The sequence below is a fragment of the Letharia columbiana genome (assembly GCF_014066305.1).
Source record: "Letharia columbiana isolate WasteWater2 chromosome Unknown Sc0000019_s0, whole genome shotgun sequence".
Taxonomy (NCBI): domain Eukaryota; kingdom Fungi; phylum Ascomycota; class Lecanoromycetes; order Lecanorales; family Parmeliaceae; genus Letharia; species Letharia columbiana.
In genome coordinates this window covers 346,142-358,343 of record NW_023501060.1, presented here as the reverse complement: position 1 = coordinate 358,343, position 12,202 = coordinate 346,142, and the positions used below count along the sequence as shown (strand labels likewise).

At 51.1% G+C, this 12,202-nt stretch overlaps 1 protein-coding gene across 1 annotated transcript; it reads right to left on the bottom strand.

The window, feature by feature from the left end:
• Window positions 1-1,034: 1,034 nt before the first annotated feature.
• On the bottom strand, window positions 1,035-8,831 carry HO173_006499 (uncharacterized protein; the record flags this gene model as incomplete). The annotated part of the gene is made up of 5 exons (XM_037308409.1): window positions 1,035-1,484; window positions 1,585-1,667; window positions 1,766-2,131; window positions 2,187-8,160; window positions 8,214-8,831. 5 exons carry the CDS (start codon window positions 8,829-8,831, stop codon window positions 1,035-1,037), a joined length of 7,491 nt encoding a protein of 2,496 aa, XP_037164675.1.
• Window positions 8,832-12,202: the final 3,371 nt, after the last annotated feature.

The window sequence follows — 12,202 nt, the reverse complement described above, 5'->3', positions numbered from 1 at the left end:
TTCGCAAGTAGCCAAAGAGATCCGCTGTTCTCTCAATACTTAAGATTATTTGTAGCTAAAATCAGCGCCATAAGCTCGTTTAGAGTATTGGAATCGGAAGTAGTACGTCTAGGCTACCTCTCGTAGCTATAGGGGGATAGTTCTTGCTGCGACGGCGAGTGAGGGGCGGCGAAGGCTACGATTCGATAGCTACTAGGCTACTAATAGGTTTAGAAGGGGTTAATTACCGAAAACCGAAACATCCTCCGAACAACCCAAACAACAACCCCACACCAAAAGGGAAAACGGGAACGAATCAAACTCAGACACAGAAGACGTGAAAGCACAACAAATGAGACAGGCAGGGCCAAACAGCCCACGACAGCCCACCCCACGCCCATTTAGAAAGCAAAAAGCCGGCCCGGGGCGACAGCCACCCCTGAACTAGCTAGTTATATATTTAAGCTGGTAGGTCACCCATTGAATACTGTCGGTATTTCCTCTTTTCTATGGTCGGATGGCCCAGGTCGCGAATTTTCTCCTTCGCGATTTTTACATAATCAAATTACCGAACATACAAAGAATACGAACATACCCCAGGGATGATTCAGAATTAAGTATGATTCGAAGATTCATAGTTTCGGGGTATGAATTATAATTAGCCCGGTTTAGAAGGGATGGCTGAGTTTAATATGGCTTCAAATGTGATTAAATGCGACTGTTCGCGACGTGGCTAACTCATTTGAATGATTTTGTGGAGAGATGTCTATGCTACAGTACGAATTCGGGTGTGTGGTGTGAAAGACTTCCGGTGCCAAGCACTCTGACTGGGGAGAAGGGGAAGCGTAATAGCGAGGTCGAAGACGACGACGTACAGAATGACAGCGAAGTGGGCTCTGCCCGGTATTACATTAGGTACAGTGAGTCGAGCACCGAACGCCGAGAACCACCCGGGACGAGTACAGTATGGAACAGGGACGAACGCCCGAGGTGTCAAGGCAGCCATGTTGAATGGCCGCACATGCCATGTCTTCAGGAACGACTTACACACTCACTCACCCACCCCTCCCGACGACCCGAAAAACAAAATCATAACCCACACCCACGCCATCCTCCCACCCGTCCTCTCCAGGTTTCAATGCCAAATCATGAATATGTCCCTTTCCCTTCACCCTACCCAGTCCACCGCGGACCCCCCTCGCCGTCAGTTCCGCCACGAATGCCTCGCTGGCCGCGAACGGCGTGATCTCGTCGCGGTCCGAATGGATCACGAACGTCGGCACGGTGTAGCGTCCTGCTTTGAGCTGCGCCATGGGGCTGATGGCGTGGACTTTGGCCCGCGGGGGCGGGGTGGCCAGCGCGGCGGACGAGAGACCGTTGAGCATCACGCGGAGGCCGTGGCTTTCTTTGAAGAGGGAGAGGACGAGCTCGGAGCGCGGGTCGCCCGGCCGGACCCAGCCGAGATTGGTGCCGTCGGAGCCGGTGGGGGAGTCGTAGGATGTGATCTGCGGGCGGAGAGAATTGGTGTTAGCGAGGGTCGGGTGTCGCTCGTGATAGGGAGGTCTTCCGGGAAGAGAAAATCGAAAACAAAGATTGAGGACTCACGGGTGTTGTTGATAGAGATTTGCGGATGTTGTCCAAAGACATACTTCGCTCAGGGTACTGCTCCGCGCGCGGGCGGTCGATTTCTGCGATGGTGGTCAGCGACGGTGTAGGAGTACACCACATCCCCAGATTTGAAGAGAAGCGGGATGCGTAAGCAGGGCAAGATTGGATGGACACGCACCTTCAGATTCGAAATCAGTTGGACCGTAGAAGCAGAGGATCGCGGCAGGCGGTTTTTGTCCCACCTCCTCACATGTCCACGCCGTGGTCATGGCCAGATGACCACCAGTCGACCAACCAATGGCGATGATTTGGGCCGGATCCACAACGACCCCACGAGCTTGGGCAATCTCGGGCAGCTTGGTTCGCAACCAGCCTAGGGCGTCTCGGACATCGGTCATCGGTCCGGCGATCAGATCGATTTCAGGGCATAGTCGATAGTCGATACTGACGGGAAGGTAGCCATTGTCAAGGAGGAGTTGTGTTTGATGGGGTCTTATGGCACGTTTTGAAAGTGTCATGTAACCGCCACCATGGATCATGAGGGCTTCGTGAATAGTAAGCGTCTGCTTATGACATAACAACATACTAGATGAGATTACCTATTGGCATGGGTTCTGTGGGCGCCGGGCTCTCAGGGAAGTACACGTCCGCCAGGATTTTCGTATCTTCAACGATCTTGAAGGGCATCGTCTCAGTTCTGTAGCTTTGCCTTAGTCGGGCTTTCACGGACTCGCTAGTACTTGGTACCTTGCTTGGCTTAGTGGAGCCGATAATGAGTTGTTGTGTATTGGACTCCTCAGTGTCCCCCTTCGAATAAGAGACGCTTTCGAAACCAGCCTGTTGCAAGTCTCTCACCCAGTCATCGGCAGGCTGCAATGGATAGGTCCTAGAGTCTTTGAATGCCCACCATCCATCTAGGAGTCCGTAAACTAGATCGTACCAGTCCACGATACGGGTGACTTCTGATAAGACCACAAAGCCACCCTTCTTCAGAAGAGACCTCAGTCGCTTTGTCGAGTTCACAATGTTCGATGTTGCATGCACCACATTAGTCCCGATCACAATGTCGTACGTGCCTTGGAGAGAGGCTGGAGGATCCTTCTCGAGGTTCAAGGACTGGAAGTCCATCCACGAATACTTTGCAAACTTCTTCCGTGCTTCCTTCACTAGTAAAGAAGAGACATCGGTGAATGTGTACTCCACGGGTCGACCATTCTTTTCTAGCATTTCTGCCAGTCGTCTTGTGGTACCTCCGAAGCCGGCACCAACTTCAAGGATCCTAAGTGGGCCTTCAGGTGGATTATCTACGAGAAGCTTGTTGAAAAAGTTAAGCAAATGACTCGTCATCACTGCCAGCTGGGGCGAATTGTTGTAAAAGTCGTTGAGACATTCCTGGCCGAACTGGTTCCCGAAGAGCAAGCCGATATGATCAGTTTTCCCGGCCAATCCGTCGGCGAAATAGGGTGCCGTGACAGACATAAGCGTGTTTTCGTTGGCATACTTCGGAAACGAGGCATTGATTTCCTTGAGCAAATCTGTGGATGGTGTTGTTGAAAGAGGCTTGCTGGACCGGATCATTTTGGAATCGTAGGGATACACAATGCCATGATCGGCAAGAATATCCCACAGTCTCTGGACAACTTGTTCGTGCTTTGGAAGATATGCGATACTTGGAAGGATCGCTCCAGCCTCAGCCATCCAGAGATCAAGATTCAGTTTTCTGAGTTCCTCACCAATATACGTCAAGACGAGCTGATTCTGCTTTGGCGCGACTGAGTCCCAGTAATCAGTGAAGCCGTGTTTATCGGCAGATGTGCCAATTAAGGGATCACATTCTCGAAGGATTTGGATGGGATCGGATTGAACGACAGTGGTATCGGATAGTGCAGGATTTGCTCTTGACAGAGCCTCTGCTACAGGCTTCGAGCCTTCAGGTTTGCCGGGTAAGACGCTTGGCAGTGGCGCAACTGTTGAAATTTGGGTTGGAGCCGGTTTACTCGCCTTGGAGGGTCTGCTTGCTTTCCGGGGTGCCACCTTTTGACACAGTTCGCCAAATGTCATCATCTGAATTTCGTCCCCAGCGACTTCCGTGGAGAAGGTATTCGAGACCTCATCGGCCAGCTCTGTGGCAGCTAGGGAGTCGACTCCCAGGTCCGCAATATTCGCCTCATCGGAAATGGCATCTTCGGCCAACCCGACGTACGATGCGATGAGAGACTTCAGTGTCTTCACACTACCATCATCATCAGGCCCCTCCGAATCGCTGTCAAGAGAGGTGTTACTACTGCTTCCAGACTGCAGACCATCCTCATCACTGTCAGAATCGCTCTGTTTCTGGCTAGAGGTATCAGGTGTCGCATCTATGAAGTGTGGCTGAGTTGGCTGAGTCGGTTTCGCGACCGGCGCGTCGCGAGCTTTAGGATTAGCAGAGTCCAGCAGCTTGTCTAACCTTGTGACCGGAAGCCTAGTGAATTGTACACCCATGACCGTCATGACCACGGCGTTATCTCTTGTGAGGACAAAAACATCTCCCATCGCTTTCCCGTCACCCACAGGTGTAAACATGGCATACACAGTCCATTTCCTGGACCTGTCAAAGTCGCAGGCCGCGCCCATCGAAAAATTCTCAACACCGGTGGCAACGAAAACCTGATCCCCGGCACAATGCGCACTGGAATTGATCAAAAGACCTGCCACCTGAATGAAGGTGTCCAGCGCTATTGTGTCGCAAATTCCTGTCGCAGAGCTGTCATTGGTATTGCTATGGAGCGGTACATCGATCATTGCCAATGCTTCCGATTCCCCTAATGTGATCGACGATATTCCCTTCAGAAGCTCTGCGTACACAACAATTCGAGAAAACAGTTCGTAAGCTCTTTTGGATTTCAGCTTCTCAACTTCGGGCTGCTCCTTGAGTTGCGCTATGCGGCCGGTCATGAGTCTGTCATACCGATCGAATCGAGTGCTCGAAGAGAAACCAAATTTTCCTTTGGCGTGCAATGTCGGTTTGGGGCTTGGGTTGGTTTTGCTTACGCTCCTGGCAACAAAAGACCAAGCCTTGTCTGAACCGTCCTTTTTCAAGACAACAGTAACATCGCGACCATGGTCAACTCCGAGAGGCGCTTCGAAGGTCAGATCCTCAAACCAAAGACCCTGACTCTCGGTCTTGCCAAGTGATAATTGAGCGGCCATCACTGCGCATTCCATGTACATAGCTGCGGGGCACAGTGGTTTGTTGAGAACGGCGTGTCCAGAAACGATGCCGGTGTAGCGTTGAGCTTGTGTATTAATGGTATATTCACCCTCTTCTTTGGGCTTCGTCCGAGGTTCGACCAGTTGTAGGGGCTTACTTGACGTTTCCATCACAGGTTTTGCTTTGCCGCCGATAGCTTGGTTTTCACTCATCTCCAAAGCATGGTCGGTATAGGGCATCCAGTGGTAGCTTCGTTCGAATTGGTAGGGTGGCAACCATACTTGCTTGACGTGTGTTTCATGCAAAGGACGGAAGCCCCAAAAGGAGGTCGAGGCACCCTCTTGCCAAAGTTTGGTTGTTATGGTAGGAAGCAAGACAGTGGGGTTTGTTCCGCTCGGAGTCTTCAGATCCTGAAAGTGGTGCTTCTCCGGGGTCTCAACGGCTCTCTTAATCATTGCTGTGATCGGAGAGTCGAAGCCAGCTTCGAGCCACAGACATGAGCCAAATCGCTGCTCCAGGCGGCGTACAGCTTGGTGGAAAAAGACAGGCTCTCGAGTGTGTCGGACGATACGTTCGGGTCCTACTTGGGGTAGCTCTTCAAAGGTGCAGGACTCTAAATGGATCGATGGCGCTCTGAAGGCCATCGAGTTAGCCACCGCAGAAAGATCCTTCAGCAGTGGTTCGGTGAAGCGGGAGTGGAAGCCATGCGTAACATCTAGGCGTTTACATTTGATGCCACCATACTCTGAATCCTGGTTGACAAGATTTTCGACCTCTGAGATGGCACTTTCCGTGCCCACGACAATCTGGGTTGTTGGAGCATTGTGGCAAGCAATTTCGACATCTTGCCTTCCGGAGATTATTTTTCGCACAACCTCAGCAGCTGCACCCACCAAAAGCATTGTCCCTTTATGGGGGCCCCATTTTGACTGCATCAATACAGCTCGGGTAGCAACAAGCTTGATAGCGTCTTTGAGGGATAGGATACCCGACACCGCCAAAGCTGTCAATTCCCCAAAGCTGTGACCAACTACAGCTTCCACTTGGAGTCCGCTGTCGATCCAAGCCATAGCGCATGCATACTGAACAGCGAACAACCCACACTGGAGTGCCACAATATCCCCAACAGGCTCCTTGTCAAAGACTGCTGGTATACAGGAAGAAAAGCCACTTTGCTGTAACAGCTCGTTGCATGCATCCAAATGCTGCCGGAAGAGAGGGAATGAGTCGTACAGATTTTTGTTCAGCCCAACAGATTGCCGGCTTTGACCAGCAAAGGTCAACACCACCTTTCTTGGCTGCGGAGCGTCCGAGGGGTCCTGTATCGATCGTAGAGATTTGACCAACCCCGGCATATTCGACGCCATCGACACGAATCGTATTGGATGGCGTTTGCGCTTTTCGACGAGGGTAAACGCGACATCAGCGATCGTGCACTTTGAAGTCTCAAGAAAGGTTGCTAGCTTCTCAGCATTGGCAACCAGACTGGCCTTGGACACAGCGCTCAGTATGATTGGATAGGCAAAATCCAAGGGCGGTGACCAGCGTGCAGGCTGTCTATCATTATCAGGAGCCTGGCAAACCAGAACAGCTGAATTGCTTCCAGCTGCACCATAGCTATTCACCAGTGCGGCTCTCGGCGAAGCCTTCCAAGCTTCTAGAGTGCTTGAAATTGCAAGCCTGTCGGTCCCGAGAGCTGGAATCTTTGGATTCAAACTCTTGTGGCTAGCTAGAGGCGGTATTGCGGCTTTGTTGACCATGACCAGCGCCTTGAGAAGACCGGCAACTCCAGCAGCAGTTTCGCAATGGCCAATGTTGCCTTTTATCGACCCCAACTGCATGTAATCTTGCCTTTCAGGGCTCCCGAAAACTTCCCGTACACTTGCTACTTCTAATGGATCCCCTGCTTGGGTGCCTGTGCCGTGGGCCTCGCAATAAGATACCTGCTCCGGTCTCATTCCCGCTTGATGGAGGATACCCCGGTACAGCTTTACCTGAGCAGCGCTGTGCGGAACTGTGAGTGATGGACTTAAGCCACCTTGATTGGTGCTTGCGCCGGGGATAACGCCAAGTATCTGGTCTTGATCGGTCAAGGCTTGGTTCAAGCGCTTCAAAACAACAAGTCCTACACCCTCTGAACGACAATAGCCATCTGCGCCGCTGTCAAATGGCTTACATTGCCCAGTTGGACTGAGGAAGCCTGCTTTTGCAAGATCCAAGTAGTTGTGAACACCAGTGATAAGATTGACACCACCAGTAAGTGCTATTGAGCACTCATCATTCTGAATCGCTTTGCAAGCCCTGTTGATGGCGACTAGGGAAGACGAGCATGCTGTGTCGAGAATCTCGGAAGGACCGGTCCAACCAAAGTGATAACTTATCTTGCCGGATAGAAACGCTCTGATTGTCCCAGTAGAGGTGTATGCGGTGGGCGGGTTTGCAGAAGTGTTGTCCAGATACTCAACGAAACTTGCTCCTAGGAAGACTCCGACAGGATCGCCCGTTTCACGTCGGTGCGATCCAAGGTACCCGCTCGACTCCATTGCTTGATATGCTGTCTCAAGAAGAATCCGTTGTTGTGGATCCATTGACGCCGCTTCTCGTGGGCTCATGCGGAAGAAGCTGTGGTCGAAGCAGCCGATGTCAGATATGAAATTGCCCCACCACTGTTGCTTAGCGGCCCACTTTGGGTCTTGCAAAGCTCGAAAGCTATGCGCAATGTCCACCCGATCTTGCGGGACCGGTGCCACAGTCGAACGGCCAGACGAGATTAAATCCCAGAGTTCTTCGATGTTGTTGGCACCAGGTAGGCGGCATGCCATACCTACGACAGCAACCGCATCTGTCGGATAAGCATACTGAACACCAAAGTCAGACACTGGCAGAACAGGTGGCATTAAAGCTTTGATGAAGGAGAGAATATCCAGTTTTGTGATCTGCAGCCCTGCTTTATGGAATGGAGCCAAAGGAATACAGTCGCCAATCCCGAACGCAGCAAAAAGATGGGTTTGAGTTCCGGTCTTCTCCAAATCTCTGCAGACGCCATTGAGAAGGTCGTACCATTGGCAGCACGATGCCAGGATCGTCTCAATTGCTTCATGATTGAGGGACCCCTCCAGAATCTTCTCCCCGTTCTTGTTGGATCTCAAAGGAGATTTCAAATGCGAAGCGTCCGGCAGCAGAAGATTCTCGTGCTTATCGCAAAGTGTGCATAGCTCCTGTGCCAAATCGGCATTTTCCGGATTATGCACTTTCCCTCGCAGATGCATGGCTTGGGTTTGCATCCCACGAGCCTTTGCTCGGACCTGGATTTCTGCAAGTGACTTGGACGTCCCAACAATACTGACAGTCTTTGGGTCCGTGATGGCTGATATGTGCGCCTGTGAATGATTTAGCTAGATTCACGCAAAATAGTTTGGTATGGGCAGCGCACGTCGATGAAGTCCTCTATGATCTCCTGGGCTTGGCCCGGATATTTGAGTCGGACGACTATTGTAGTTGGGCCCTCTATGTTCTCGTCGTCTCCAAGCTCACCATAAGCGCCAACGCCTAGTGCGATGCCCATGGCTCTGGAGGCATTGATGGCTACTTCGGCTTCGCTCGCAGAGCAGGCGATTGCAATAGCAGGCATGAGTCCTCCACAGTAGCCTTGCACTCCTCCTCTATCCCGAAGCCGCGCTATGAAGTCATGGTGGCGGAGCCTTTTGACTTCAAGGAATTGGAAATACTGTACCGTTTGGATTATGGTCAACAGAGGTAATGACAAAATTCCAGACATGACATTGGCAATCCTTGATGAATTCCCATTCCTGACCCAGTCGGACAACGCCTGGGTATACCGTAAGCCTTGGCTCAAAGCTGCAATGTCGGGGTTGTTGTCGGCAAAGATGGACCACGTATTCGGGAGATCTTCGATGGCGTCAAGTAAAGGTCGAAGTTCAGCCTTTCCGCACAGATACGACCGTAATTCGTCCAGATATGCCTCTTGTGGCGCCTTGCTCTGCGGGCTGAACACCGCCATTGAAGGCAGCTCATCGTGAGTAGAGGCCATCGTTGGGGCGATGGGTTGTTCCAAGTGAGATGTTGAAAGTCCCTTGAATCAGGTTGAATCAGAGCAGAGATACGCTCAGGTTGAAAATTATACTCGAGGCATTTACAGAAACAGTGTAGAGGGGTATATAGAGCTTTGGTCTAAGAAGCATACGGTCAATGACGCGTGAGATTCGGTGATGGTGCCTGATTCGGTAGCCTTGACCTATCGTGGCGTTCCTACGCCAACACAAGTTATCAGGTTAACTTGTGATATTGTTTGGTTGGCCCCAAGAAGATCGACAAACACCAGGGACATCCCGGTGCTGAGACTAATGCATGTAGAAAGATCGAATAGCGCACTGACCTCGGAAGATCCCGATCCAGCCTGTCCTGAAGTAAGTCTTGGTTGCTCCAGGAGGATGACAGCGCGCCATTGACGCACCCCCAACTCTCGGAAGGTTCGAGACCGACCCAAATCCGCCTAGTCTCGGCCGAACCGGTGCTTTCAGGCCTTGGGCTTGTGAAAGATGTCGAGTTCACGAGAGAAAAGATCGGGCTAGAAGCATCGTTTGACATGTCCATAGTGTCCACTGGCTTAACGTCAATATATTAGGAGCGGCTGAACTCAGTTCGTATCAGATGCGCCAGCAACCCAGCGTGATAGGCGGAAGAAGGAAGGTGCGTGTGAAAGGAGAAAAGTGGAGAGAAGGGTAGGGAGGGTAGGTGCAGCTTCGAGAGGTGCAGAATGAGTGAGGGCAGGAAGCTTGACATTCTTCGGCATTGAGAAGATTGCGCTACTCATTCGTACCTGTGGACCCCTGCCTCTATCATACTTGGTATTGTTGTATTGTTGCAGTTGATACGAAGTGAGGTACAAGATATCTGAATTTCGAGATATCTTGGCGTCTCGTTCGAACTGTGGTACCCAAAGTTTAAGGGATAAAGTACTACTTTCCGCAATGCGTAAGTAAACCTAATACCTTGAACACGGTTCAAAGTTTGATCATGATCCAAGCTGTTATGCATCTTTTGCATTATCTTCTCTTTTGGGTTGGGCGGAGTGCAATCCATACCAAGAGGGTGGCACCACTCTCTCAATGCCAAGAAGTCGGCAGGGGCTAAGAGCTACAGCTGAACTGGAGCTTTGCGATTATTCGCCTTCATGATTGAAATTTGACAGCCAACACACACAGGTGCTGAAAGAAGGCAAGGGGCCGGACCGAATCGTGAATTGTGAACGTTGCATCCTTAGGGATCTAGGATTTTACGAAACGCCTCGATATCAACACGGACGGAAAGGGATTTCCCCGATGCTCCGGCGCCTAATTCCCGACTCGCGTCACTGTTTGCGGTACCTTTTCTTCATGAGCTGAGGTAAGTACAACTCTGTAACTACGACCAATGCAGCGTTTACTTCACCCATCGCAATGTCTACGGATCAAATCGTACGATCTCTTACGCCCTGGTAAGAGAAACTACCTTTTAGGACGTTCGCATCTGCGAGCCTGCTTATCTGCCTCTGGTGCGTCAAATGCTTGCTATTTCATAGTTTTCAAGCATCTCAATCTCAATACAGTCACTTCATGCCAGATGTCATGCACGTCCAAGCAGGGGTTCGACGTCCCACTGGTGGAAAATTCCGAATCGTGTGTCCCCTGAAGGCTTATCAAGTGTGGAAGTAACCAATCTTGATCGCGAGCATGACAATCTCGACACGATCACTTCATGCCAGATCTTCATGCACGTCCATGTAGGATCTTCAAGGTTCTCCTGCTGGGAACCTCAATTGGTGTGCTCTGTGCACATCTCAACATAGTCACTTTCATGCCAGATCTTTACGCACGTCCATGCAGGGTCTCCGTGAACGTTCTTGCAGAATCTCATCCACGACAACCCAATGAATAGATGCGTCAAACTTTCGTGCTTCCTGACTTGTCGTGTCATGCAAGTACTGCCGTGTGATGACATCATCGAATCTCCGTTCTAGATGTATCGCTTCCTCCCCGAGCCGCGAGCCACCAAATCACTTTCTCATACGCTGCCATTGACTACCACACCCGTAAATGCCAAGATCATCTCGAAAGCGCGGTCGAGAACAATGAGATGAGGACCAAAGTCTAAGTGGCTTGGGCCGAAGCGCCTCTTGACTCCGGCTTACCGCAACCTTTGCAACATGCTCAACCCACGGCAGCCATGGCGTCCCTGAACGCCAAACCCAACAATCAGTGTCATTAATGAGGGTGTCGACAGTTTTACAAGCAAAGACAACATCTGTGGGTGGATTTGTTGATCCAGAGGAGAGTCAGGGGCCAGACAAGCAGCCACTGTGAAGCAGAAAATGGGGTCACCACCAATCTGAGCCCAGCAGAGGACCGGATGCAGATACGACTGTGTGGTCCGATCGTGCAGACATTGGCGCCGGCTGGAAGGGCCCCATAGATATGACCTTACCACGAAATATTACCTCCACTAGAGAAGTGTATCATGATGCAACATCGTACGTCTCTTCACCACCCCACAGATACAGCTCCCCTGCAATACTCACGTGGATCGTCTAAACATTCAAGTTTTGTAATGTCCGCTACTCGTTGTTTATTTGCTCGGCTACCCAGAGGCGGTCCGCTATCGTCAAAATCGGGTCACACCTCAATAACATCAAGGACACGGTACGGTTGAATGTTTCCTGCACACCGCGATGCGTATTACGATTACATATGCTCAGTCAAGGCCGTCAGCAGGATGTCACCGTTCCGATTCTCTCATCGAACCTTCGGGTTGTAGAGGTTGGGACACACTGTCAAATCCGGTCGTCAACTTCCAGTGTGACTCCTTTTCCCTGAAGACGGCGTGCCAACAGTCTCAGCGCGGAGGTCGTTGCTTAGCATCCCAGCAATTGACATACAGGGTGGCTGACACCACATCAGATTCGCGAATAGCATTCCATCGGGGGTCGATCATCGTGTGGGTTACGAAGACGCCGCAATAAGCCAGAAGGGGATTTTTCGAAACGACCTCTCTGATAATTTCCTTACCAATGTGTCCGTAGTCGAGATATACTAACGCACGTGCTTACGTTACGTGTATCGTTTCTTACGGAAATTCTCGGGGTGCGTCGAGGCCAAAACATGTCGCGTCAGGATGTCGGATAAAGTAACAGCTCGCTTGATATCACGTGCTCGAAGGATTAAAGTGAAGCTTCAAAGGTTGGCTGAACAATGCGGCTAAAACTGCTCGGAAAGGCTAGGTATATTATCTGGATCTGAACTACACCGAATCAATTGGAGGGTGGGGAAGGCAAAGATTCATCCCTTCATCGGTGCCGAATGTCACGCACGATATTTCCCGCCGCTAGTCTGTAGCGCAAAATCAAGTTTCAGCGCGCCTCTCTGA